The sequence below is a fragment of the Microchirus variegatus genome, assembly GCF_963457635.1.
Source record: "Microchirus variegatus genome assembly, chromosome: 18".
In the NCBI taxonomy this organism is placed as follows: Eukaryota; Metazoa; Chordata; class Actinopteri; order Pleuronectiformes; family Soleidae; genus Microchirus; species Microchirus variegatus.
In genome coordinates this window covers 1,985,706-2,013,556 of record NC_139819.1, presented here as the reverse complement: position 1 = coordinate 2,013,556, position 27,851 = coordinate 1,985,706, and the positions used below count along the sequence as shown (strand labels likewise).

Sequence of the window (27,851 nt, the reverse complement as noted above, 5' to 3'; positions counted from 1 at the left end):
CGCATTTAAAGCCAAAGACAGACTTTATTCCTTTATGTCTTTTCAGTATTTTTGCTGATTTGTAAATTGCGTTTATAACACACTTTGACACAGTCTTGGACGTTTTTGTCCTGAATCCATGAAAAGCTGAGACGATACACCAAGTACAAATAAACACAAAATCCAACACAGAAAGTACTACTAGCATTATTTTTTTTCAAACTGTATTTTTGATGCTGTATTTTCTCTCTCTCGCTCTACTTGGTCGAGTTGACCAGCATCTGTTTGAACTTCTCCAGGTCAAACTTCTGCATGATGGTGACCTTGTGCTCCTTCTTCATCTGCTCCATGTAATCCAGCACCATCATGCCTCGGGTGTATTTACCCTCCAACTCCACCGTCACTGCCACCTGGAGAAAGAGAGAGCGATAAAACACATGCAGCTGCTGCAGGAAAACCATCTGAGGTGAAACGTTTTTGTACAAACAGATTTTTTTTTTTTTAAACACTAACCTTTTCTTCCTCTGTTATGATGGAGCCATCAATGGCTGCAGCCATGGCGTAGGTGTCGCACGAATTGAACCCTTTTCCTTCGGTCACCTCCTTTTCGTAGTCGGATGACCGAGCTTTCTGCAGGGACAAAATATCAGCAATAGACCTTTTCAGACGTTGTGACTGAACCCACGATACGTTTAAACGCTCAGTAACGTCTACGGTGTCCGTTATAAACGGAAACGGAAGTTTGTAAACCGTTCACTCTGCCACACCAAACCCCATAGAGAAAAATCAGTGATTTTAGCTCACGTGGGGACACAGCAGCTGCTGGTCTACTGCTGCCTCGTGTGGTCAGCAGTGGATCGACAATTCCTGTGCGCTGTGATGCAAAATCGATGATTTTCTCTATGGGGTTTGGTGCAGTGGAGAGCTTTAGGTTTATATGCTTTTGTTACTTGCTGTAAAAAGCTGTATTTTCAGGAGCATTGTCGGTGTAGGTGCGTCGAGTTGCTGCTTTACCACATTTGTACCACTGGGTGTCTCTATGAAGCGAGTGGAAATCACTCTTTTGTGTGTGGAGACAGTAGCCGCTAAGCTAACGGTGTTTTTCCATGTTAGAGTTCTAGAACTACTTGACTCTACTTGTTTTGTTTTTTTTGCTTTTCCATTAGTGATAGTACCTGGGGCTCTTTTTTTAGTGCCTGGTCTGGCGTGGCAATTTCAATCTTCAGCCAACTTAAAATTAATTGCTCACATATTACTCTTTTTACGAGACACAAACTTGGCGTCTGTCAAGGTTCCCTCCATGGATCTTAAGGCGCCAGACATCTGGACCTGATACACTACATATATATATATATATATATCAGACCTGGCACGCTGCTCGCCACAATCTGTTCATATGTCAGGCGTGTCTCAGCTCTTTTTTTGATCAAATCTTCTCAATTTAACTCATCACTGACTCCTCCTGATAATTCAAAATCTCTGTAACACAAGCGAGCTGAGTCCATACTGAAATGTGTCATCGACAGACTGCCGGCCACCGATTGGTCAAAAAAAAAGGCTTAAAAATCCTACTTGTAATTCAAAAATCTATTATAATTCCAAAATCTACTCACAGTTTCAAATTCTACTTGTAATTCAAAAATCTACTTATAATTCCCCAAATCTACCAATGATTCAAAAATCTACTTATAATTCAAAAATCTACTTATAATTCAAAAATCTACTTAAAGTTCCAAAATCTACTAGTTTTAATCTAAAAATCTACTTATAATTCCCAAAATCTACTAATGATTCCAAAATCTACTTATAATTCCAAAATCTACTAATGATTCCAAAATCTACTTATAATTCCGAAATCTACATAAAGTTCCAAAATCTACTTATAATTCCCCAAATCTACTTATAATTCCAAAATCTACTTATAATTCCCCAAATCTACTCATGATTCCAAAATCTACTTATAATTCCCCAAATCTACTTATAATTCCAAAATCTACTAATGATTCCAAAATCTACTTATAATTCCGAAATCTACATAAAGTTCCAAAATCTACTTATAATTCCAAAATTAACTTATGATTCCAAAATCTTCTAATGATTCCAAAATCTATTTTTAATTCCCAAAATCTACATAAAGTTCCGAAATCTACTTATAGTTCCAAAATCTTCTAATGATTCCAAAAGCTACTTATAATTCCCAAAATCTACTTATGATTCCATTGGTCAGCGAGTGTTGTCACTGGAAGAGTCATGAATGTGACATTCGACACAAGAATCAAACCAACAGCTGTAGATTAAAGTTACAAAGACTTAAAAATCCCCAAAAACGAGCGTTAATCTCCAACATTTAGCAAAAGGAAATGTCTCAAATGTCAACATTTAACAGAGGACTCTGGCGTATTTAGCGAAAGCCGGCGATCGTGAGCCCGATCGCGACCACGTTCGGTTGTTTTTCCGTTCAGACGGACCATACCAAACTTGAAAAGAAGAATCAGATTCACAGCAGCCGGGAAATGCTCACTTTTATAAGAGCACAGAGAGGTTTGTGCACTTTTTTACGAGAACACATAGTTCTGTACTTGTGCAAACACGCTCGCTGATGCCTGTTATCTGACTCCATAATTAAAGGCAGCAGTTTTTCAGATATTTCCGGCACAGTTCATGTGACTCTTACCGACATTGAGAGGGCAGAGATCTTTTTCATGAAGGCGGCCTTCTTCGTCTTTGCAGCCAACCACTCGTCACAGAACGACTGAAGGAGAGAAAAACAGAGGGACGTGTGAACACAAAGTGGAAGAAACCATAGCAAAATAACATTTATCCAACTATTTTCGTGTTTAAAAGCTTGATGTGGGTGTTTTTACTCTCTTTTCCTGCTTTTCCATATTTTGCATAAGCCCCCCAACTTAATATAAAGTTCAATGTCTGTTTTTGATTTATAATCTCTAGACTCCAACGCCCCTTTAACAAGGAAATTCCAACATTCGACCACAACCGGAATGCACCATAATAGTAAACATAGTTGTGGCAGCCATCTTGGAAACCCATATTAGGGTTGGAGCGGTTGCTCCGAGTTAGAAATCAGACTTTTTTGACAGGCCACTCAACGTGAAAATTCTGACTTCCGACTACAACCGGAACGCACCTTAATAGTAACAGTAGTGGAATCTTGTAATCCCATATTGGGACTGGTGAGGTTGCTTAAAGTTTTTAAGTTTCGAAATTATGATAGTAAAAGTAGCAATAGCAGCCATTTTGGAATCCAGTATTGGGGTTGCGAAGGTTGCTCCAAGCTAAACATCCGACTTCTGACGACAACTGGAATGCGCCATAATAGTAAACATAGCAGTGGCAGCCATCTTGGAATACCATTTAGGGTTGGAGCGGTTGTCCGAGTTAGAAATCAGACTTTATTTGACAGGCCACTCAACATGAAAATTCCGACTTCCGACTACAACCGGAACGCACCTTAATAGTAACAGTAGTGGAATCTTGTTATCCCATATTGGGACTGGTGAGGTTGCTCACTCAAAGTTTTTAAGTTCGAATAGTAAAAGTAGCAGTAGCAGCCATTTTGGAATGCAGTATTGGGGTTGCGAAGGTTGCTCCAAGCTAAACATCCGACTTCTGACGACAACTGGAATGCGCCATAATAATAGTAAACATAGCAGAGGCAGCCATCTTGGAATACCATATTAGGGTTGGAGCGGTTGTCCGTGTTAGAAATCAGACTTTTTTTGACAGGCCACTCTACATGAAAATTCCGACTTCCGACTACAACCGGAACGCACCTTAATTGTAACAGTAGTGGAATCTTGTAATCCCATATTGGGATTGGTGAGGTTGCTCACTCAAAGTTTTTAAGTTATAAATCATAATATTAGAAGTAGCAGTAGCAGCCATCTTAGAATCCCATGCTGGGGTTGCTAAGGTTGCTCCAAGCTAAAAATCCAACTCCAAAGTGGAAATTCCGACTTCTGACGACAACTGGAATGCGCCATTATAATAGTAAACATAGCAGTGGCAGCCATCTTGGAATACCATATTAGGGTTGGAGCGGTTGTCCGAGTTAGAAATCAGACTTTATTTGACAGGCCACTCAACGTGAAAATTCCAACTTCCGACCACAACTGGAACGCACCTTAATAGTAACAGTAGTGGAATCTTGTAATCCCATATTGGGATTGGTGAGGCTGCTCACTCAAAGTTTTTAAGTTCGAAATTATAATAGTAAAAGTAGCAGTAGCAGCCATTTTGGAATCCCGTGTTGGGGTTGCTAAGGTTGCTCCAAGCTAAACATCCGATTCTTTCAACAGGAATGCCCCCTCAACATGGATATTCCAACTTCTGACAACTGGAACACACCAGAATAGTAAACATAGGGGTGGCAGCCATCTTGGAAGCCCATATTGGGGTTGTTGGGCTTGCTCTGAAATTTCCGATTTCCAGCTACATCTAGAACAGCTTGACTACACACCCTTTATATTTACTGTGCACAGTTTATGACCGAGACTCGGCAGAGGGGTGTGTTTGTTTTCAGCCTCACCCACGGCAGACTGTTCCTGCAGCTGAACTCCCAGGAGGCGATGTAGGTGGGACACGTGTAGCGGTCCAACACGATGTAGGCCGCCTCCGGGTCAGTCACGAAGTTAAACTCTCCACACGATGTAGTGTTTCCTCTGGCTGCACACACACACACACATTGTCAGTCATGTAAATACAGCACTTTTAAAGGTACATTTCCAAGTTATAGAATGATGACCTACAGTCCACGTTTCCTCCCATGATGTAGAGCGCCTTCAGTTTCTTAGTGAAGGTAGGGTCCAGTTGTACGGCCACAGCCAGGTTGGTGAGCGGCGCCAGGGCAACGAGAGTCACCTGTTGAGAGAAGCAACCTATGACTTTCATTGATGATTTTTTTTTGTTGTGCTTTAAAGGCGCCATATGTGAGAATGTGGCCAAAAACGGTTACTACATTCAAATTCAAAAATACCGAGGTCTTTTAGGTTTTCGTTTTCTGACGTAACTGGCAACCCGTGGTCGCTCGGCAGCTGATACTCTACTGACTGCAATGGTTGGTAGACGGCGGTAGGTGGCGCCACATGACGCCAAAACATGATTTGCAGTCTGCAAAATATTTTATTTCATGATCATGTTCATCCACCAGATAGAAAACATCTCCATATAATCATTCACTTAACTGGTTAAGTTTTAAGCCTTAAAATTTGATTTGAGTTATGGTTAGGTTAGGGTTAGGGTAAGGGTTAGGTTAAAGCGTATTACCTCGTCAGGATTCTCCTTCACTAGCTTGATAATGGCTTTCGCTGCTCTCCTCTTCTGCAGCAGGTCCAGACTCGGAGGCTCTCCATCTGGAGCGTCGCCCAGGCCGTCTTTTCCGTGGTAATCGCCTGCGTTTTTCTTCCGGGCCAGCAGGGGGCCTGAGCAGCCCTTAAACACTGGGATCTGAAAGGGAGAGTCGACAGGTCACGATGCATTTGTGTCTCTGAAGAAGAAGAAGAAGAAGAAGTGTTTTTTTTGTCTTTTATTCTTCTTTTTAATTACAACTCACGTCCAGCCTGCCGCAGACGTCCAGCACACGCAGCGTGTTCACCAGGACGTTCGCCAGGGGCGTGTTGCCGTGGCAACAGGTGATGCCCAGAACCTCCACGTCGGGGGAGGAGAGGGCCACCATGATGGCCTGAGCGTCGTCCACGCCGGTGTCGGCGTCGATGAGCAACTTCATCTTACTGTAGAACAAGAAACGTGAGTAGAAATTGTCACTTTAATTACCGACGTACCGTGTTCGCTTCAAGTGAGCCAAACGCAGGAAGTGGACATCAACGCGGGGCATTGTGGGTAAACGCAACCAATAACGTACGCCTGTGTAGAACGATAGCTGGGGTGAAATGGCTCGTGGTCAGAAGTGTGAGTGAGAACGAGGTAAAAGCTTTGATAGAAATATGGTCAGATGAAAATCGCAACTGCTAGTAAGCGTTGTGAAATTCTTGATGCAGCGCCGCCTCAGGCTGGGAGGGGAATATACGTTATTCAAAAGGTTCGGTTGGACGACTGAATGTTGCAAGCCCCCAATCGTACGTGTAAAAACAACCTTAAAGCGTAACTTTGAAAGTCTGGTCGTTTGATTTTTCAGTTTCAGACAATCCTGTAGTTCCAGGAAGAAGGAGCTGCATATTTAAATGCCTATTTTTAAATTTGGAGACAATGTCTTTGAGCTGTAGAGAATAGAAAGTGAAGTTAATCCAACTCTGTGCGGTTCATCTTGTACTTTTACTGTCATGTGCAAACGTTTAAGACAAAGACATTCCTCACAGACTACAAACGGCTGAAGGCATTTTTTTTAAATTTTTTTTTTTAATCACCAGCTGCCGTTTCCACACATGCAGACGACTCGAGGCAGAATCATCAGAGCACACAGACAAATAAAGACATGCACAGCAATTAATTATAAACTAGTTTGTCAACAACAAGAAGCAGGAAGAGAAGCTTTGAAGGTGTGTGTGTTATTAAATCACACTCTTTCTTTTTTCAATACTTAAACGCAGATAGATAGATAGATAGATAGATAGATAGATAGATAGATAGATAGATAGATAGATAGATAGATAGATAGATAGATAGATAGATAGATAGATAGATAGATTTAAGCTAACTGATAGCTAGATAGATAATTTTATAACTTTAAGCTAACTGACAGATAGATAGATAGATAGATAGATAGATAGATAGATAGATAGATAGATAGATAGATAGATAGATAGATAGATAGATAGATATGTCTATCTATACCTAGCTAACTATTCCGCTAAATAACTAGCAAGATAGATAGATATTGTGTCTCGCTATCTACTTTCCTAGCTAAGTAATTTTCTATATACGTAGCAAGATAGATAGATAGATCGATTTAAGCTAACTGATAGCTAGATAGATAATTTTATAACTTTAAGCTAACTGACAGATAGACAGATAGACAGATAGATAGATAGATAGATAGATAGATAGATAGATAGATAGATAGATAGATAGATAGATAGATAGATAGATAGATAGATAGATAGATAGATATACCTAGCTAACTATTCCGCTAAATAGCTAGCAAGATAGATAGATATTGTCTAGCTATCTACTTTCCTAGCTAAGTAATTATCTATATACGTAGCAAGATAGATAGATAGATAACTTTATAACTTTAAGCTAACTGACAGATAGATAGATCATTTTATAACTTTAAGCTAACTGATAGATAGAAGTCTGCAGTGCCACGCCCTTAGATCCTTTTACCTGTTGAAATACGTGCACCTGTAGAGTGGGCTAAAGTTTTTTGTTTTTTGTTTTTTTTTAAATACAAACTTCTTAAATGAAAACCAGTGTTTTTGAAGCAAAATGAACTCTTCAGCCACAAAGTGGAGGAGCCACAAATCACTTGTTGGCAGCTGTAATACTGCATGTTACTGCTTACACTATAAACCGTTACTGGTATTACAGGTAACACGACAATGCCATGCATACATATGTAAATCATTCCAATTACAGTAGATGACAATCTCACGGATAGATAAATTATCAAGGATATCAGACATACCAAAAAAATAAAAAAAATAGCCTGACTAAAAATAATCTCCCAATGATGTCAGTAAATTTATCTTGGCTAGAATAAGATTATAATGTCCCTTAAAACGAGAAAATACATGTCTTACATGTCCGACTTTAAGGATCTATTCCTCACAGTTGCTTGCATTTGCACTCTCACACTAAAATCTGTATCTTGTGAAGACAATATTTAATATTCTTTCTTACTTTACCTTACGCTAACCTTCTTATCTCGTCCCTGCAGAAGTAACTATATCACACAGAGTTTAGCCTCACCCAACCATGTTGAGTGGTGGGATCATTGAAGTTCCCCCCGTTCCGTAGTGATTATTTGTAAGCAATCTTTTCTGCTTATTCAAAGAAGAAAAAAACATTCAAACATTTTATTTTCTCACCAGTATTTACACATTTGTCAAGATTTTTTTGTTTTTCAATTTTTTGCAATTTTTTTTGGCCAAATATTAATAAGAAAACTGCTTTAAAATGTGTATTTTGTATATTCTTCTAAACCGATTTAACCCCCTGTGATTGAAACACATACCTTTTAAAGTTGTCCTGACACACTTTTAAATTTTATTTTAAAATTAAAATTATATCCTCCTTGGCGACGTCTTTATTTTATTTGGAAGTAAACGATCCCTTGCGTTGAATATTATGTGCGCCGTTTCAAACCGAATCAGATCCGGATACTTTAGAGCTCGTCTCTTTGACTTAGTCGCACCACACCTGTAACGCGAGCGTGTAATGCGATCGTTCTGCCACCGGGTGTGTCGAATGTTGTTGTTGTTGTTTGCTGCTAAAAATGAAAAAAGAAACGAGAGAAAGGTGTGAAAGTCTCTAACCTGGTTGTTGGATCCTGACGCTGGTTGACTGTGTGAGAGTGAAGAGGCTGCTGCTGCTGTTGCATCCTGGACTGTCTGACCTGAAAAGTTGACATTTATACAACACACACACACACGCGCACACACAGAGACACACACATCTGTTAGTGTATGCAGGGTTCTGCTCACGCCCCTCACTCACTCAGCTCTCCGCCCACTTCTTGGCATTTTTCAGCATCATTACATCAGGCTGAGGTTTACTTACCCTTTACAGCCAGGACACTGAGTACACAGACGGGATCAAAATATATAAAAAAATGTGATTTAAAACATTTCCGATCAATGTCAGGACTAGAAAAACTCTATGTAAACACGGACCAACTCTTCTTCTTCTGATTTTATTCGGTAGAAACGAGGAACAAAGATAGTTTGAGGAAATGTTGCCGTTAAATAACAATAAATGATGGAAACGGGAATCACGACGACACAAAAAAGAGCGGGAATTACGACGCACGATAACTTTGGAGTGAAATCGAGAGCAAAGGAAATTTGTCACATTTTTGAGTTCAGATCTAAAGAGCAGCAGCTCAGTGGTCGTGCATAAAAACAGGCTTGGAAGACTTTTCTACAGCTGCCAAAGTCCCCACAAAATAGTTGCCAAATCCTGCAGAGAACACGAAACAGGAAGGAACTGAGCACACTTTTAATATTGTTTCTCTCACTGCAAAGGTCCAGTGTGACGTTTGGAGAGAGTTTACTGGCAGAAAACTGTAACTGTCACACATATATATGTTTGTGTAAGTGTAGAATAGCTTTAAACATGTATTTTTTGTTGTTTTTAAATTAAAAAAAAAACTCATTTCCTTTGTGGTTTGTGAAGGCCACCGTAGTTTGGCGAAACGCTAACGCACTCATTTGTACACGCTGTACTTTAAGGGCGGAGGAAGAACAGCATCTGTAAATAAATACTGGTTTAACCAGCTGCTGGTTGGTTTGGGTTTCAACGGTAACTACTGACACATGATCACAGTGGAAGGCATTCAAACCTTTCAAAAAAAAAAAGGCGGTCTCCTTAATTCTCCTTTCTCCTGACTCCTGACTCATATTCTTTAATTGTGTCCAAACAGACCAGATACATAGACTACAGATATGGGAATTCAATCATTAGATTAGATTAGATTAGATTAGATTAGATTGATCCACACTGGGGAAATTCAGTTGTTACAGCAGCAGAAGGGTCAGAAGTGACAAATACACAACGCACACAGCAAACAATATAAAATAAGCAATGAAATTAGACCAATGTAAAGTATAAAAATACAACAAGAAGGGTAAAAATACAAGTAAGAAAGAGAAAATATGATTAAATACTAATACAAGGGTTGGTAAGTACATCGTACATAGTACAAATACTTTGTTACTCATTACTACCAAATAAAATCAGAAGAAGAAGAAGAGTTGGTATTATGGTCTGCATTTATATAGAACTGCTTTACACCACAATTTATGCCAAGACTTTTACTTCAGTTATATTTAAAAAATAAACAAAAGTGACTTCAACTTCTACCAAAGTCATTTTCTGGTAACAAACTTGTGCTTTTACTCCAGTATCACTTTCAGGTTACTTTTATACACAGATTGTACTTTTTTTGTCATTATATCCTCTTGAATACGACGTGGACTTTTATTCTGAAAGGGACGACCGGAAAGGTACTTCCAGCGCACGTTTCACTTCCGCCATCCAATGTTTACATCGTAGACTTCCTAACGTCACTGTCGGTGATCCGCCCTCCTGCTGCTGCTCGTAATCCCATCCTATTCCTAACTGAAAGTAAAACGAGCGCAGGATTATGAGTTCCGGAGACGCCGCGGACTCAGACGCTGCTGTAGTCGCGAGTTTGTGTTCGTTTGTGTTACTAATTTAGTTCATTTGTGTGCGAAGATGTCGGAGCGGACGCTGGACTATTTCCTAAATCGGAGGGAGATCAAGCGGAGGGACGGCGGTGAGGTGACGTGGTCTCACGGAGTTAACAGCCGGAGGAAACTGGAGGAGGCTGTCACAGGTGTGTGTGTGTGTGTGTGTGTGTGGGGGGGGGGGGGGGGTGTTCTTGTACTTGCCGCATACTGAGGACCAGTGAGGGTTTTTAACTCACAAAGTGAGGTCATTTTTACGGAGTGAGGACATTTTGGCCAGTCCTCACTTTGTTTTCATTGAAATCACTTCCTTATAACATATATAAGTATAACATGCTATACTCAATTTGGCAAAAATGTTAATTTTGGACGACTTTTTCTCAAATTTTGGACCATAATTTTTTTTTCACATTTTGGACCAAATTTTTTTTTTCAAATTTTGGATCACATTTTTTTTTTCAAATTTTGGATCAAATTTTTTTTTTTTTCACATTTTGGATCAACATTTTTTTTTTCAAATTTTGGATCCCATTTTTTTTTCTCAAATTTTGGACCAAAAATTTGGGTCAAATCTTTTTCTCAAATTTTGGACGACATAGTATAGAATGACGTTTTTGTCAAATGTTGGACCAAATATTTTGGGTCAATTTTCTTTTTCAAATTTTGGGCCAATATTTTTTTCAAATTTTGGGCCAATATTTTTTTCAAATTTTGGGCCAATATTTTTTTCAAATTTTGGGCCAATATTTTTTTCAAATTTTGGGTAAAAATTTTTTTTCAAATTTTGGGTCAAATCTTTTTTTCAAATTTTGGAAGACATAGTATAGTATGACGTTTTTGTCAAATTTTGGACCAAAATTTTTTTGTCAAATTCTTTTTTAAATTTTGGTTGACATAGTACAGTATGATGTTTTTGTAAAATGTTGGACCAAAAATTAAAAAATTCTCAGTCGGCCCCCTCTTGACCACAATAGATGCGTATTTTGAGACCCCTGGGTTAGGCAATGCATTATTTCAGTGAATGTCCTCACTATGAATGTTATACAACATTTATTGTAACATTTTAAATTAAAGATAAAATAGTTGCACTCGATTAAAACAAAAAACAAAACAAAAACTAAACCATACAGTCACCTTTAGAAACGCTGACGATGAACAGAGCAGTTTCTGCGTCTCCATCTATGGTCACGGTCTGGATCCTCCGAAGTCATGAGACATGGAGTCAAACCCGCACAAATCACGGGTTCTACTTCTCCTTCTTCTTTCCCACTTCCACCTGTGTACAGCAAAAAAAGGCTTCCATTTTCATTTTAAAGATCCTTATTTATTTTACAAACATAGTGTATAATAACAGTAAGGGGAAAACATTTTGATAGTCGACCATTCAATTTATCAAAATATGCTCCCCTTAAACTTACAGTGATGAGTGAGTGAGTTGTGGTTGAATATGACTACGTTTATTAGTGGGAGCATTATTTGATGGGTGTTATTTATCTATCAGTACATATCCAGATTATAGATCAAAATATAGTATATTTATATCTGTCCATCAAATCTGACATGTAAACTATCTGCAGCTATATGTTGTCAAACCTGGAAATGAAGATGTTCTTGAATGTCTTGTTTTGTTCACAAACCAAAATTATTCAGTTTGAATGATTTCTGTTTTATAGAGCAAAGAAACAAAAAATACACACACATTTAAGAAGCTAAAACAATCAGAAATCTTGTTTTAATCATGAAAAAAGCTTCAAACCGATTATCAAAATAGTTGGCGATTAATTTAGTAATCGATTAATCATCGATTAATCGTTTCAGCTCTAGTATTGAATACTTTTTTTGTGTATTTTGTATTTTTTAAGTACAGTGTAAAATCAGGATTTTGTATTTTACTTGAGTACATATTGACTCAAGTATTGTACTTAGTTACTTTACAAATCCTATCCGTTACTGAGTAAAAATACAAAATTCAGCACAATGAAGACCTACAGGGGGAAAATATACACCAGAACCAGACGAATTATGATGTGATTAGCATTAGCACTGGATAGCGCGTCAACATAGAGGGCGCCAAAAGTGACGTAATATCCTGTGTTGCGCCGGGCGTGTAAGCTCCAAAATAGTTTTGGATTTCTGAGCCCTAACTAGCCCGAACTAAGTAACTTTGACTTAAAGTACATTTTCAGATGACTACTTTTACTTCTACTTGAGTAATATTTCATCAAAGTATTGGTACTTTTACTTGAGTACAGTATTTTAGTACTTGTTCCACCTCTGGTAATCACAACTAGAACCTCCTTCAGTGTTGAAGTGTTTCCTTTATTCTTCAAAAGTCTGTAATTGTAAACAGTCTGAATAAATGGGTTTTGCCCCCCTAGTGGAATACTCCAGTATAACACCAAATTCTGAAGAGCTATTTTCCAGAGATATACGTTCGATAAAACTAACCATGGCTTTATCTTACGCACGTGTTATTGAATAAATCGGAAGTAAAAAGTTGTTTTAGTGACGCGAGTTTAAAGCGGAACTAGACCGGAAGTTCCTATTAACGCTGTTTTTTTGGTGTGTATCTGCGTCATTACCTTGTTTATGAAGCCCTGACGGTTCTAAACAAACAGTTCAGCCACTGCTGAGAACGTTGTGTTTTATTGTAATCTCGGGGCTCAACGAGATCACTGAAAATCCCGTAATAGTTACGTAAACAGCGGTTCTCCTGAACAGCAGATCGTCCTGCTCCGGGCACTAGTCCGGGCACATCCGGTTGCGTACATTGAACCGCAGAAGAAGAATAACGTCCGTTGTGGAGGTGTTTCACGAGCGACAGTGTCTTCTGACTCTGGGTCTGACTCCGGTTTAAAGTCGTCAAAGGGACTGCGGCGGGGAGTCGTGAAGAAGCTATTTTTAAACACCGTTAAAACAATGTTTTGATAATGAGGAGCAGTGCATCCACCGTTCCAGAGGGGGGCGCTGCGCTTCTGCGAACGGATGTGCTGGATAGTACTGGCCAATCACAAGACTCTGTCTTCTGGGGGTGAAAGTTCACTCTGAAATCTCGCAGCAGAAATACAACGTCAGAAAAGACAGATTTCTATCGGCTCGTTTACAGCAACTAGGAGGTTTTTGACCATAAAAACAAGTTAATATATATAAGTAGACCTCCATAACTAACATATATGTGCAACAGGACCACTCTATGTGACCTTTAACTAATCTCCTGTATCTCTGACCTCAGGTCCCACTCATATGCTCGAGGCCGACGTAGTCCTGAGAGGTCGCGACCCCAGAGAGCCGATCATGGCTCACCCGCCTGACACGGACAGTGACATCACACTGGAGCAGTGGCTGAAAGCAGTGAAGTCGCATCGCAAGGGAATAAAACTCGACTTTAAGAGGTGAGGCGTTGGTTCGATTCCTTTTTGTCGCGAGTGCCGAGTGTGACGTTAACACTGTGGACCGTCCGATGTCCTCTCAGTCTGGACGCGGTGTCTCCGTCTCTGCTTCTGCTGGCGGAAGTTCTGCCCGAGCCGGAGTTTCCCGTGTGGGTCAACGCGGACGTCTTCTCCGGTCCGGGAGGAGTCGCTGCTCCTCTGGATCCTCGGGCTTTTCTCTCTGCCGTCTCCACTCTGCCCTCGGACACTGTGCTGTCCCTCGGCTGGACGGCGGAATGGACAGAGGGGACAGAAAACCCAGGTGAGGATACACTCGCTGTTTTACTACAAGCTGTACGCGGTGGGCGATGTAAGCTTTAATCTGCAACTTCTTCCATGGGCTGTACCACTGCAACACTGCCATCTTCTGGATATAGCAAACTCCTACACTACCCAGTCTGACGTACTCTCTTCTTTTTTTTTCCCCTTTAATCTCAGCTTTTTTTGGGTTCCAAAAATCCCCAAAAACTCCCATAATTCCCAAGAAAAGTTTATAATTTGGAATATTTCCAAAATTCACAAAATAGTGTTCCCAATCGGATGGACATTTCTGGAAATTTTGCAGAAATTGTTGACCCCTTATCCCAAGCATTACTTCATATTTTTGGTGTAAAAGCTGCGAAAGTAAAACAGAAATACTATATAAAATATATATTAATTAACTAAAATATGAAAATATACAAGTACATGAACAACAGATCATTTTAGAACCAAAAAGACACATAAAAAAAGTGCTAAAAACAGCCCACAAAATAGGAGAAACTGTCACAAAAACAAACATGAAATTAATTTATTCTATGAAATATTGATATTTCACTGACACGTTTGTTTGTTTTTTGTTTGTGTTGTGTTGTTGTGTCTCAGGCTACACGTGGGACATGGTTCGTGCCATGGAGGACATTTGCAGGAACCTGGAACATCCCGTCTCGTTCCCAGTGCAGGCGGCTCGGCTCGGCCCGTCCTTCTCTCAGCTCACCTGGCTGCTGCAGCAGTCGGACAGGTAAAGACATCGCACATGAGACTCTGTTTCATTCAGTTTCTAAATCATTCGCATCCGATTCCAGTCGCCGTCAGCACAGGTGTGCACCTGGGGCTCTGTCCTGGGGCCCCTGCTCTTTGTCACCTTTTTACCATTACTATGTTAAAACGTATACACAGAGGCTATAAGAATGTGCAATATACTTATAATATATAGGGTTAGGGTTATATATGTATATATATATATATATATATATACATATATGTATACATGACTTTGGTGTGAGAGAGTGAGTGACTTTGGTGTGGGAGAGTGAGTGACTTTGGTGTGAGAGAGTGAGTGACTTTGGTGTGGGAGAGTGAGTGACTTTGGTGTGAGAGAGTGAGTGATATATGTGTATATATATATATATGTATATACATATACATATATATGTATATATGTATATACATATATATATGTATATACATATACATATATATATGTATATACATATATATATGTATATACATATACATATATATGTATATATGTATATACATATATGTATATATGTATATACATATATATATATATGTATATACATATATATGTATATATATATGTATATACATATATATGTATATATATATACATATATATGTATATATATATGTATATATATATACATATATAAATATATGTATATATATATATACATATATTTATATATGTATATATATATGTATATATATATACATATATAAATATATGTATATATATATACATACATATATTTGTATATATATATATATACATATCTATGTATATATATGTATATATATATATATACATATATATGTGTATATATGTATATATATGTATATATATGTGTATATATGTATATATACATATATGTGTATATATGTATAGATACATATATGTATATATATATGTATCTATACATATATATGTATATATATGTATCTGTTTTTTTAAATGCCATTTCCTGTATCCTCTGCACAAATCTCGCGAAACTATCGCTACTCACGTGAGACTTGACCTCGATGAGCTAACATTTGGTTTCCTGTCCACGTGTGCAGAGGTGCAAATCACAATCACTATTAGAAAAAAAAAAAAGTGAATTTATTAAAAGAATCCGTTCAGAGAGTGTTTATTTCCTGGGTTTATACCTTTTAACGACATGTTTGTGTGTGTGTGTGTGTGTGTCGACAGGTACTCTCTGACGGTGTGGAGCAGCCCCAGTGACCCATTGACACCGGAGGATTTACAGTTGTACAGAAAGCACATTGACGTCAGTAGAATCTACTATGACCTGCCTGAGTGTCAGAGGTCAAAGGTCAGTGTGACACTGGAACACTAATGGCGTATTTATTTTCTTCAGTTCTAGCACGAAGACTCGGTCACGGCTTGACATTTATATCACGGGAGCGTTGCGAGTCGAGCTAGAACTGTTTTAATTGGGGGGAAAAAAAGAACTCACTATAATGAAACATTTAATTGAGGAGTTGTTTGGATGCCCGATGATGCCCCCTGGAGGACAGAGGGGGGAAGTGAAACCTTTAAATCTAACAACTGTCTAATCTTCTCTTGTGATTTTAAATAGGAATAATTCTGCACACTCGTAGATCCCTCACTACAGACAGGTGTCGAGATCCAGCGCATTAAGACCACGGACTGACATTAACCTAATCCATTCCTCATTATTAAACAATAAAATAGTCGTTTTTATAGACTACATATCATATACACTGTAGCTATCGCTGTCGAGTTAATAATACGACTGTAAATAGTGAATTTTTATGCCTGATTTTGAGAGTTTTTAGGAAAAATGTCCTGGAAGAATAGATCCAGAGTTTGTTATTCACGTCATGATGAACAAAAGAGCCTTAGAGATCAAACGTGCAGGAAGTGGAACGATTCATTCATTTATTTATTTGAATATTAATCAATAACTAAATCAATCACCTTTTGATTTAATCATGTATTAATCAGTTTGATTGTGCGTGTGATTTTGGTGTGTGGACAGTTGTGAGCGTCATAGTTTGGGAACATTATCTGACATTTTCTGGACCAAACGCCTCATAAATGACGAATAAACCAAGAAAATCATTCACATTTTGGGAGAGAATGAAATCCGGGTTAATTCGATACCGAATTTATCTTTGGATATGTTTACTGGACGAGTGCTTTTTATCTACTACGAAGTGACGTACAGTCACAAAGTATGGGAGACAATTTTAAGAATGTTTTTGGGAACAGTGATGTTAAAAAAAAAATCAAGCTGCAATGTTGAACCTTGACTTTTTATATGTTTTTATTGGTAGTTATGAGACAAACGGTGCCATTGATGATGGGTTTATCAAATGTTTCTTGTGCATATTGACTTAAAAGTTAAGTGAGTGCAAAACCAAACAGTGCATGGTTCTTCTCAGAGGAGCCATCAAATAAAGTGAGATACAAACACTGATGTTTGTCCTCCGTCATGTGTCAGAGGTAAATATTTGTCTGGGAAGATAACGTGTGAGTGTGTTGACTGATTGAAGAAGATATTTAGCATTAAAAATGATTTCTAATGTAGATAAATTACAAAAACTATACATAACAGACTGGCTTTACTGGAAAAATGTGTGATAAACATATATATATATATACTATATGTCACACTGGAACATATAAATAAAGAGATTTTGTTCCCCAAATTTGTGTTTGTGTTCATATTTACAATAATAATGTGTTTTTATTCTCGCATGTCTAATATGATAAGTAGAAATGTGATTGTTTGTGATTGGTGTTTGTTTCTTAACATTTGGAAGCTAAAATTGTACTTTTTAGAGGAGTTATTTCTGTCAACTTTTCCATTTTGTGCTCAGTTTTGGTTAAATACGTACAATGTTTTGTATCTTGTATGTAATTATCGCAATCGTCTTTAAAAAAATACACCAAATGACGACCATAACTCAAGATAAAATGAATTACCTCGGCCTTAAATGTGTCTATAAAGCATAAATATAGTGGAAATGTGACAAAAATAAATACATTTTTTAAAAAAAGACATTTTTTAACAAAACAAAATTGATTGTCAAAAAAATTAAAGAGAATAAATAAATAGAAAGAAGGAATGTGGACGTGAGAGGAGGCCGTGAAGGCATCGTGAGGCCCTTCACGGACCGTGAACGCACCAGGGGGAGAGGTCAGAGTGATTGTGAACGCACCACGAATGCCGGTCAGGGTCCGTGAACGTACCACGAAGACAGTAATGGTCACACCACGGAGGCCGTGAAAGCACATTTTAATGTCTGACATGAAACCGGTTAAAGGCCGTGAACACACCATGAAGCCGGCCAGTGCCCGTGAACGTACCATGGTGCCCGAAATGAACCGGTTAACGGCCGCGAAGGCACAGTGAAGCCGGTAAGAGGCCGTGAACACACCACGGTTACAGGGACCGTGTCTAGAAGCCGGTTAGAGACCGTGAAGGCACCGTGAAGCCGGTAAGAGGCCGTGAACACACCACGGGCGGAATGAGTCGGGGCCCGTGAACGTGCCGTGAGGTCTGTTAGGGGCCGTGAAGGCACCATGAGGCCTGTCAGGGGCCGTGAAGGCACCATGAGGCCTGTCGAGGACCGTGAAGGCACCGCACCGTGAGGCCTGACGGGGGCCGTGAAGGCACCATGAGGCCGGTCAGACCGGTCAGGTGAGTCTGACAGAGACAGTGAGACAGACGGGTTTGTGTGAACCTGCTTCACTGAGGGGGCGAAAAATAAAAAACCTAAATAGACGGAAAAATCATCAACAGGTGAGTTTGTGTTTAAATGTTGAATTTGAAGCGTCGTGTTTTCGTTTAATAGCCGGAATATGAACGGTTGAACACGGTGTCACGGAGTGAGCAGGTCGCACCTGTCCTTAACACCTGTTGTGTTTGTCGATATCACATTGAACCATCACATTTTAGCGTTTTCAAATGTAAAATATTGATTTATTCTTTTACTCGTTTCGTCTGGAAGTGGAAGTGGTGGAATGTTCGGCTAACGTGTTTTCTGCCGACTCGTGTTAGCATGTTTACGACTGTTAGGACAAGGTGTTTGTGAGTAGCCACGGTTTAGCAGTTAGCTTAGCATAGATGTTACAGGGAGTGATGGATGGATGGTGGCTGCGTTAAGTCAAATCTATCAAATCAACAATCGATAGTCTTTTGTGTTGTGTTTCCAACAAACCAATGTTAAAAAGATGGGAAAATGTTCTTTTTGAATCACGAATATTGGTAATACTGTGAACATAATGTAATGTATAACTTATTTTATATGTATTTCTATATTATTTTATAGTTTTATGAGATTATTTTATATAAAGTGGATTTTATTTTGATTTAAAATAATATGCAGGAACATCTTTATAGGACTTATTTATATGCAAATGAAAGAAAACCCCAACATGCATCAGTTTAAAAATGAAATAAGACTTTGATGAATCTTAAAAAAATACTCTTACTATTTATTTTTTTTATTTTTTTTCAAATGGTGTTACAACCTGCGAGGTCATGTGACTGCTTACATCACACTATATTTTTTTTTATTAAAAAAGAGCCAAAATAAAGTGAAATTGTTAAGTGATTAATGTTAACGTCACATTCAAAGGCACAGTGTGCAGCATTTATTAAGATGTCTTCATGTTTTCATGTTGCAACCTAATTAAAGGGATGATTAGTTTGTCCTTTACAGGCTGCTGTAGAAACCCGATTTGTTCTGCACATGTGTACATTTAAAGGACAATTTATGGCAAGTTTGTGGATTTAAAATGAATACTAATACTCTTTTAATAGTTATTCTTTCAAAATAAGATGCAAGTTTTGAAAATAATTGCTAGTTGCAGCAATAATTTATATTTGGTGATTGTACCCTGAAAATAAAACATTTGTAATCATTAATTTATCTTTAATTTCTGCCAAATGCTAATTATTTCACCCTGGACCCATGTGTTTACATCAGTTATAATATTATTTATGTTTTCCCTCTGCAGTGATCAGAGTCCAGGTCCTGATGTCTTCAGGTGGAGTTGGTTCTGTCTCCAGGTTCGACCGGGTCCGGGAGCTCCCCCTCTATGACCAGGTCCCTAACGACTACGCATGGCCGGAAAAGGACTTCCCGCAGCCTCCGCCGCCGCTGCACGGACCGGGACACGCCGTCAGCTTAGACCCGCTTCCTCCGCCGCCTCTACCAGAACAGCCGGCTATCGGACCCGAGTCCTTCTACCCGCCCAGCGACGATGAGCCAGCAGAGGGCGACTGCGACGCCATGGACATCAAGCCGGTCCGCCGCTTCATCCCCGACTCCGTCAAGAACTTCTTCCGCGGCAACAGCGGCAACCGCGGCAGCAAGCGTTGGTCCCTCCCGCCGCCGCCGGACCCACCCTCTCCTCCTCACTCTCCCGCGCCGTCGTCCAAGCAGAGCCGCACCACGCCGGGCGTCCCCTGCTCCCCGCCTCACTCCGCCCCTCCGTCCCCGTCGCTCCCCGGCTCGTACTGGGACCGCAACGGTAACTCTGGAGCCAGCTACGTCACCAGCAAAGAGCAGGACGGGCTGATGCTCGGCGCCGAGGCGATCACGTCCGCGTCCGGCGTCCACAGCAACGTCTCGTCGCAGACGTACCAGGAGCGCGTGGAGGAGTACCACATGCGCTACGCCTACATGAAGTCGTGGCCCGGGCTGCTGCGGATCCTGGGCTGCGTGCAGTTGCTCCTCGGAGCGGCCGTGTTCGCCTGCGTCTGCGCGTACGTTCACAAAGACAACGAGTGGTTCAACATGTACGGCTACTCCGGGCCGCAGATGTTCGCCGGACTCGGCGGAGCCGTCGGCGGCGGTTACCAATACACGGGCCCCAAAACGCCGTTCGTCCTGGTGGTGGCCGGCGTGGCGTGGATCGTGACGGTGATTCTGGTCGTTCTGGGCATGTCCATGTACTACAGGACCATCCTGCTGGACTCGTCCTGGTGGCCGCTGACCGAGTGCTGCGTAAACCTGGTCCTGGCCGTGCTCTTCATCGCCGCCGGCGTGGTGTACGTGCGCGACACGACGCGCGGCGGCATGTGCAACATGCCCGTGTTCAACAACGGCCTGAACGGGGCGTTCTGTCGCACCGAGGCGGGTCAGACGGCGGCCATCGTCTTCCTCTTCTTCACCATGGTGCTGTACTTCATCAGCGCCATCGTGTGTCTGAAGCTGTGGAGGCACGAGGCGGCGAGGATGAGGAAGGAGGGGCTGGCGATGGAGGTCTGACACACACACACAGACACACACACACACACACGCTGACAGACACACACTGCGTGATTAACTCACCTTCTCTTCTTCCCATTTCTTTTAGATGAAAACAATGGGATCATCGGTTCCTCTGTCTATCGTAAGTAAGTCGCACGTTGCGTTTGTTTTTCGTAAACATGAAGCCGTACAGGAAGTGACCTCGTGTCTTTGGTGACCTCCGCTTTCAGCTGGGTCCGTCCTCCAGAGCCTCGGAGACGACTCCTCTGCCCACCCTGCAGCCCGACATCATGGACGCCGCCAACAGCGTCGTCGGCGCCCCCGCCAACATGCTGCAGCCGGAGATTCTGCAGGGCCACATTCCTGCCGGACACATCCCCAAACCTTTGGTCATCGCCGACTACGTGGCGTGAGTGTATGAAATGGATATAAAAGACAGACGTGTACCACTGTGTGTGTTCACAAATCCACAAATAAGTCTTGACATTGTCCTTAAATGTGACATTTCATCGTTAAATCCCGTGTTCTGAGGTCTTTAAAATGCCGCTGACACTAGACTAGAAACTAGGCCGCTATATTTTATTGGAAAAAAGATTTTTTGGCAAAGTTAGAATTAGGAGAATGAACACGAGCACAACAATGACGTCGTTTAACTGCCTTAATTATGAGCGTGCGCGCACACGGAACGTGAAGAAGAAGAAAAAAGCCAGAAAATGAGGGCATTAAAATTAAATTGAGTGTAAAAACAGAACATCGAGAGCATAAAAATAGTGTAAATGAGTGTAAAAACGCAAAAGTTACAACGTAAAACCACAAAATGAGAGCATAAGAATGAAAATTAGTGTAATAACAGACAATTGAGGGCATAAAGGCATAAAATGAGAGCGTAAAATGGAAAATGAGGGTGTAAAACATGACGATGCGAGCATAAAAACACAAAAATGAGAGCGTAAAAATACAAAAATGAAAGCGTAAGCATGAAATTCAGTGTAATAACAGACAATTGGGAGCATGAAGACAGAAAAGCAAAGCGTAAGTTAGAGTATGAGGTCGTAAAACATGAACACGTGAGTGTAAAATAGAATATGAGGTGTGTAAAACATGACGATGTGAGCGTAACGACACAAAATGAGTATAAAAATGGAAAAAATACAGCTTAAAAACCTAAAAACGAGAGAAGAGAAACAGAAACTGAGGGCAAAAATGGCAAAAGTCTGCACAACAGTTGATTTCCCTGTGTTTCGTGATCTTAAGATCTTAAGTTTATCATCTTTTAATGTTTTCCACACGTGTGGAACAGCAACAACAACGTTCAGATTATCTTAACACACTAACCCACGTCTGTCCTCTCCCCGCGTGTCTCCAGTAAATATCCCAGCATACGCACGGACGAGGAGCGCGACCAGTACCGCGCCGTCTTCAAGGACCAGTACGCCGAGTACAAGGAGCTGCACGCCGAGGTCCAGGTGATGGCGGCGAAGTTTGAAGAGATGGACAAGATGATGAGCAGCCTCCCCGCACGGCCGTCCAGCCAAATGGTAACAGAGTCGCCGTCTTATCCACACGGGAGATTGTACTGTACGTGTGCGCTGTAATCTGCTAACATGCTAACCGTTTGTCCAGGAGGAGCAGAGAATCAACGGCATCTTGATGGAATATCAGAGGAAGAAAGCTGTAAGTGTTTACCTTTTTGTAGATTTATTTACACTGATTTTAAAGGTCCCATATTATACCCTATTAACCCAAGTTAAACTAGGTCCTGGTGCCCTAATGAACATGTCTGTGTCATGCTTTAGTCAAAATATCATAAGGATGAAGCACAATAGCAGTTCAATAACTCTGCCAAAACAGCCTTTTTCAGAACGCTCGGTTTTGTGCCTGATCATTTACATGTGAATGAGACCCAGGTAAACACACATCCACTGCTTCCAGGGGAGTGTCGATCTAACTGTCACCACTTATCACCTATTGTCATGCAGCGTCGTCACAACCCCCGCTCCATATACCCCATAGTAATTTCCGTTTACCCGTCGTTACTGAGTTTCACCGTAATGCATAGAGTGACCACAATTTTGGCTTCTCGCGATCATAAAAACATTAAAATCAAAGAAAAACGATTAATGTGCCGCGAGGCGTGTATGTAAATTCCCATGCTAGAAAAAGACCCTGAACGCACCAGCGTAACTGCGGCTCCGACTGACGTGTGGATCAACAACACGAGGAGAGAACGTGGAAACACGACAGAAAGGCAGCCTTAGGTTGAGAAGAAATGTAGGACAACATCTACATCTTTCTGCAGTGCTTTCAAACGCGTGCTAGTCGCATCACCGATCCACACACGCCACTCGGTAACCGAAGGCACGTAACTGGTGCGTTCAAGGTGTCCCTCCGGCATAGGAATTTACACACGCGATCAACGACAAAGGGCTTGTGAAGCTTGTGAGCATTTTTTTCGTAAATAAAATATATCCACTGGACACAAAAATCTTCTGAGGCTGGAAGTTTGTGTAAAACACTTTGCTCCGCTGTGCAGCCGCTCTTCCTCCCTCGCCTGCAGTCTCGATTTCACAGGGACAAGGGGGAGCTATGGTGGAGCTGTGAAGTACTCTGTGAAGTACTCTGTGAAGTACTCTGCCTGGCGGGGTGCCAACATTCACGGTGAAATGTCCGCACTGTCGTAACTTGGTCGGGAGGTGTAAACATCGCGTGTTTTATCGCCTATACTTACACAAAGTGGAACCACTAAAACATGACTGAGTCTTGTTTTTTTCACATTTTGGGGACTGGTATGGCCCCCTGAGTCCCAAATATAAGTACTAAAAGATTAAAAAGTTGATTTTGCACAATAGGGGACCTTTAAAGGGATAGTTCAACTATTTTGATTATCGGTTTTGAGGGTTTTTTGAGATCGTTTTAGCTTCTTAAATGTGAATATTGTCTGGTTTCTTTGCTCCACATAAACAAAAAACTCATTAGAGGTCAATACCTCTGTGTTTTTTTTCCTCGTCAGGACCCGACGTTCGTGGAGAAAAGGGACCGCTGTGATTATCTGAAGAACAAGCTCTCGCACATCAAGCAGAAGATTCAGGAGTACAACAAAGTGGCCGACTGGAACGACGCCAACTGAGCCGCTGGATATTTACCCTTAATTCAAGGAATCCCTGTGTCTCAGTGGCTCTGATCGTCGTTGTGGACGTGCCTTGTTGTCGTCGCCGTCGACCGCCGTTTGTTTACGAGCCGAAACGAGAAGTTTTTGCTCACGCGTAGAAAAACTGCCGATGTAAATCATCACTGTTTGACGTACATATAGATGGACTTTATGTAGATATGTTTTAAAGAGAGATTTCAGCTTCTTTTTTAAGCGTGGATGTATTAGATTTATATAAACTGAAGGAAAAGCCAATTTTTGCCATTTTTTTTGCCACTCGCTCTCCCGCAACCAAAGTCCATAGAAAAAAACGTTGACACAGGAGGCGCTGGTCTACTGCTGCCCCGTGTGGTCACTTTGTGCCACTGAGGTTAATCGGGAATGAAAGATTTCAAATGCATATTGCCAAATGAGCGCGTTTAGACTTATTTTGAGGCATCAGTGGATCAACGACTTCCCCCAAATGCTGTGATGTGAAATCGCTGATTTGATTTTTTTAATGGAGTTTGGTGTGTGTGTGTGTGTGTGAGAGAGAGACACAATTTGTTTTCTAATAGGAAAAGTCTTTTGAGCGTTAGTTGTAATCACGCTTTAAAAGACCGGACTCACTGTTACTGAAGCAGCAGACACAGAAATGTTGTCCATTAGTTTGTTTTTGTTTGTATATAATATAAAGTCTGTGCTGCAGCTTGTGTCGTACAGTGGAAGTGAATGTGATCTCCATAAACCTTCCTGTTTGTTGTTGTGTAGAATTTCACCACTCTATTGTTTATGTTTTTTTTAAACTAATAGATTAATTTTGTGTCAGAAATCTGTTTTTTTTTTGGTGAACTGTGTATGGAACACTTTTATTTTGAAATTTGGTGAGTTTGATGCGTATGTAAAGTTGTACATTTGGTATTTCCAAATAATGTGTGTATGTTTTCATACCAGTGATGCCTCTTTTTTTAAATATACTTTTTAAAAAGGACACTTCTGTTGTTTTTGCCAAGTCACTGTTCAAACTAAGTCCACGATTAATGATGTAAAACAAAATTATGCCTTTTATATTATAGGTTTTTCTATTTCTTTATTGTTTATTCTTTGTCTAAATAAGTTTTTTAAAAAGTCTACATGTTACATACACTACGTGTGTAAAGTGAAAACCAGTTTTTCAATCCCAGGTTTCACTTTAATTTCTCAATACCAATACTATGACTGTGTCTTACATCACAACACAATAGACTGTCATTGTTTTAGTTTAATGAAACTGTTGTTGTTCATTATCTGAAACTTATGACGATCACAGGTCACATTTAACGTTTTCAATGTAGAAGACGAGGTCAATAAAAAGGTTTCACACACGTTTCTTACATTAAATAACAATAGCTTTGACTTTTAGATGATAAAACCCTTTGAATTTAATATATAAATAGTGACTTGACCTTCCCAATTTCACGTTTTATACAATAAATAACACAAAAATTGTGGTATGATTGTGGCACTAAATTTTCACTGAAATGCAGTTTTCGATTTGCTAAATTAGTGAAATTTGCTAAATTTACAAAGTTAGCGAAATTTGCTAAATTTACAAAATGTGTAAAATAATTGCAAAATTTGTAAAATGTTGCTAAATTTGCAAAAATGTACTTAATTTGCTAAATTTGTAAAATTTGCTTAATCCCTTGATTCACATCGCAATGACGATTTTGCTAAAGTTACAAAATTTGTAAAAAAAAATTGCTAAATTTGTTTCAAACTTTTCTAAATTTACTTCATTTGCCAAATTTACTTCATTTGACAAATTAATTTCCTAAATTTGCATTTGTAAAATTTGCTTAATCCCTTGTTTCACATCGTGATAAAGATTTGCTAAATTAGTGAAATTTGCTCCATTTACCAAGTTAGTGAAATTTGCTAAACTAACAAAATGTGTAAAATAATTGCAAAATTTGTAAAATGTGGCTAAATTTGCTAAATTTAATTAATTTGACAAATTAATTTGCTAAATTTGTAAAATTTGCTTAATCCCTTGATTCACATCGCAATGACGATTTTGCTAAAGTTTCAAAATTTGTAAAAAAAAAATTGCTAAATTTGTTTCTAAATTTTCTAAATTTACTTCATTTGCCAAATTTACTGCATTTGACAAATTAATTTCCTAAATTTGCATTTGTAAAATTTGCTTAATCCCTTGTTTTTTTGTTGTGATAATGATTTGAAAATTATTCATAGTTTACAGCCCTAATATTACTACTATTACTACAAGTAGTACTATTACTAATAGTACTACTACTAATAGTATTCATTAATAACTAAACAAGCAAAAATGATAATAGTAAAGTAAAGCAGGATAAGAGGTAAACCAGAGAAAGAGAGAGAGAGATAGAGGACAGGTTAATCCTGTACTACCTGGGGAACCGCCCACGTGACCAGCACACACCTGTAGGCGCGTCTTATTGTCATCGGTGAGCGCGCGCGTGTGCTCCACTGGTCGCGGCCGCGCGCGTCTCCTCTCTCTGTGTGTGTGTGTGTGTGTGTGTGTGTTATTTCGCTGTGTTGTCAGTGACGATCAGACGGTTCATCAGTGAAGGTGAGTACAATTTACAAGCGAACACTTTTTTTGTTTTTTTTAAAACACACAAACTAATTAGCGATAAAAAAAAATGAGTGAATAACCGGAGGTGAATGTGACACAGGGCGGAAGTGACGGCGCGTTTAAAAAGAAGAAGAAGAAGAAAAAATCAACAATTTGCGTTTAATTGGAGCGACGCCATTTTAGATGTGCCGTGTTTACGTGTTTATGTTTGTTTCACCGTGTGTGAAGTAGTTTATCTTCATTTTGTGTGATATATTTTTATCTTAATTCACTGAATTCAGCCTTAAAATGTACATTTAGTACATTTAAATTGTTTTAAAGGCTCCATTTAAACCTCACTCGTGCCTGGTGAGTTGTTGTAAGCTAGGTGTTTAGTTGTTAGTTAGTTAGTTGGTTGGTTTTGGTTGTGATGTGTGGAGAGTTTTGTGGAAATGTAAATAGAAACTGAAGCAGGGAAGTGATGAAGCCTGAGGGGAATGTGTGTGTGTGTGTGCTGTTTCACCTGTGTGTGTGTGTGTGTGTGTGTGTGTGTGTGTGTGTGTGTGTGTGTGTGTGTGTGTGTGTGTGTGTGTGTGTGTGTGTGTGTGTGATCTCCACCCTCATACTGAGCTGCTGCTGCATTTGTTTCACCACAAACACACACACAGCAAAAATAGGTCACCAAAACTGCAACTCTATTGAATAAACAGCAATTTTCTAGTTTAATCATCAAAAAAATGTCGAAACGTTATGTCCACAAACTAAAAATGATTTAGTTTTAACGACTGAAGCTCAAAGAAAAACAGAAAATATTCACATTTAAGAAGCCGACAATTCACTGAAACCGATTAAGCGATGATCAAGAGTTTTTTTGAGATTTTCCAGCTTCTTAAATGTGAATATTTTATGGTTTCTTTGCTTCGTATAATGAAGAAATCATTAAAACTGAATCACTTTAGAAACTGTCATTTGTTTGTTTTATTTCGGGTACTTCAGGAAGAGTGAAGGGGGAATGACAGTTTGAGTGTCCCCCCTGTGAAGGAAATAACTACGGTAAAATATTAAAAGAAACCGTGGCCTCGTGTCGAGCCACATAAAGCAGATCATGACGGCCTGAAGGCAGATCAAACCAGTGCTTTTTGTAAACATCTGTGTTAATG

At 39.8% G+C, this 27,851-nt stretch overlaps 3 protein-coding genes across 3 annotated transcripts; 2 read left to right on the top strand and 1 right to left on the bottom strand.

Annotated features, from left to right (window-relative positions):
* Positions 1 to 33: 33 nt before the first annotated feature.
* Positions 34 to 8,486, bottom strand: LOC310939712 (inosine-uridine preferring nucleoside hydrolase-like). The gene is made up of 8 exons (XM_083904527.1): positions 8,430 to 8,486; positions 5,549 to 5,726; positions 5,263 to 5,442; positions 4,746 to 4,857; positions 4,526 to 4,662; positions 2,654 to 2,731; positions 493 to 609; positions 34 to 389 (listed from the first exon to the last, which is right to left on the bottom strand). Exons 2-8 carry the CDS (start codon positions 5,720 to 5,722, stop codon positions 237 to 239), a joined length of 951 nt encoding a protein of 316 aa, XP_083760653.1. The 5' UTR covers positions 5,723 to 5,726; positions 8,430 to 8,486; the 3' UTR covers positions 34 to 236.
* Positions 8,487 to 10,347: 1,861 nt separating this feature from the next.
* On the top strand, positions 10,348 to 17,250 carry fam151b (family with sequence similarity 151 member B). Its single transcript, XM_083904472.1, has 5 exons — positions 10,348 to 10,471; positions 13,555 to 13,714; positions 13,795 to 14,012; positions 14,615 to 14,750; positions 15,945 to 17,250. The coding sequence occupies exons 1-5, from the start codon at positions 10,351 to 10,353 to the stop codon at positions 16,090 to 16,092; spliced, it is 783 nt and encodes a 260-aa protein (XP_083760598.1). The 5' UTR covers positions 10,348 to 10,350; the 3' UTR covers positions 16,093 to 17,250.
* A 2,518-nt stretch (positions 17,251 to 19,768) lies between these two features.
* marveld2b (MARVEL domain containing 2b) lies at positions 19,769 to 24,113 on the top strand (the record flags this gene model as incomplete). The annotated part of the gene is made up of 6 exons (XM_083905096.1): positions 19,769 to 20,998; positions 21,093 to 21,128; positions 21,217 to 21,395; positions 22,353 to 22,524; positions 22,610 to 22,660; positions 23,997 to 24,113. 6 exons carry the CDS (start codon positions 19,769 to 19,771, stop codon positions 24,111 to 24,113), a joined length of 1,785 nt encoding a protein of 594 aa, XP_083761222.1.
* Positions 24,114 to 27,851: the final 3,738 nt, after the last annotated feature.

Bases quoted from the DNA above. Each gene is read 5' to 3' on its own strand.
- fam151b (XM_083904472.1), top strand. From the start codon at position 10,351: ATGTCGGAGCGGACGCTGGACTATTTCCTAAATCGGAGGGAGATCAAG. The intron at 13,715-13,794 runs GTGAGGCGTTGG...ATGTCCTCTCAG, and splicing joins ATAAAACTCGACTTTAAGAG to TCTGGACGCGGTGTCTCCGT. The intron at 14,751-15,944 runs GTAAAGACATCG...GTGTGTCGACAG, and splicing joins CTGCTGCAGCAGTCGGACAG to GTACTCTCTGACGGTGTGGA.
- LOC310939712 (XM_083904527.1), bottom strand. From the start codon at position 5,722: ATGAAGTTGCTCATCGACGCCGACACCGGCGTGGACGACGCTCAGGCC. The intron at 4,858-5,262 runs GTAATACGCTTT...TTCTCTCAACAG, and splicing joins TGAAGGAGAATCCTGACGAG to GTGACTCTCGTTGCCCTGGC. The intron at 4,663-4,745 runs GTAGGTCATCAT...GTGTGTGTGCAG, and splicing joins CATGGGAGGAAACGTGGACT to CCAGAGGAAACACTACATCG.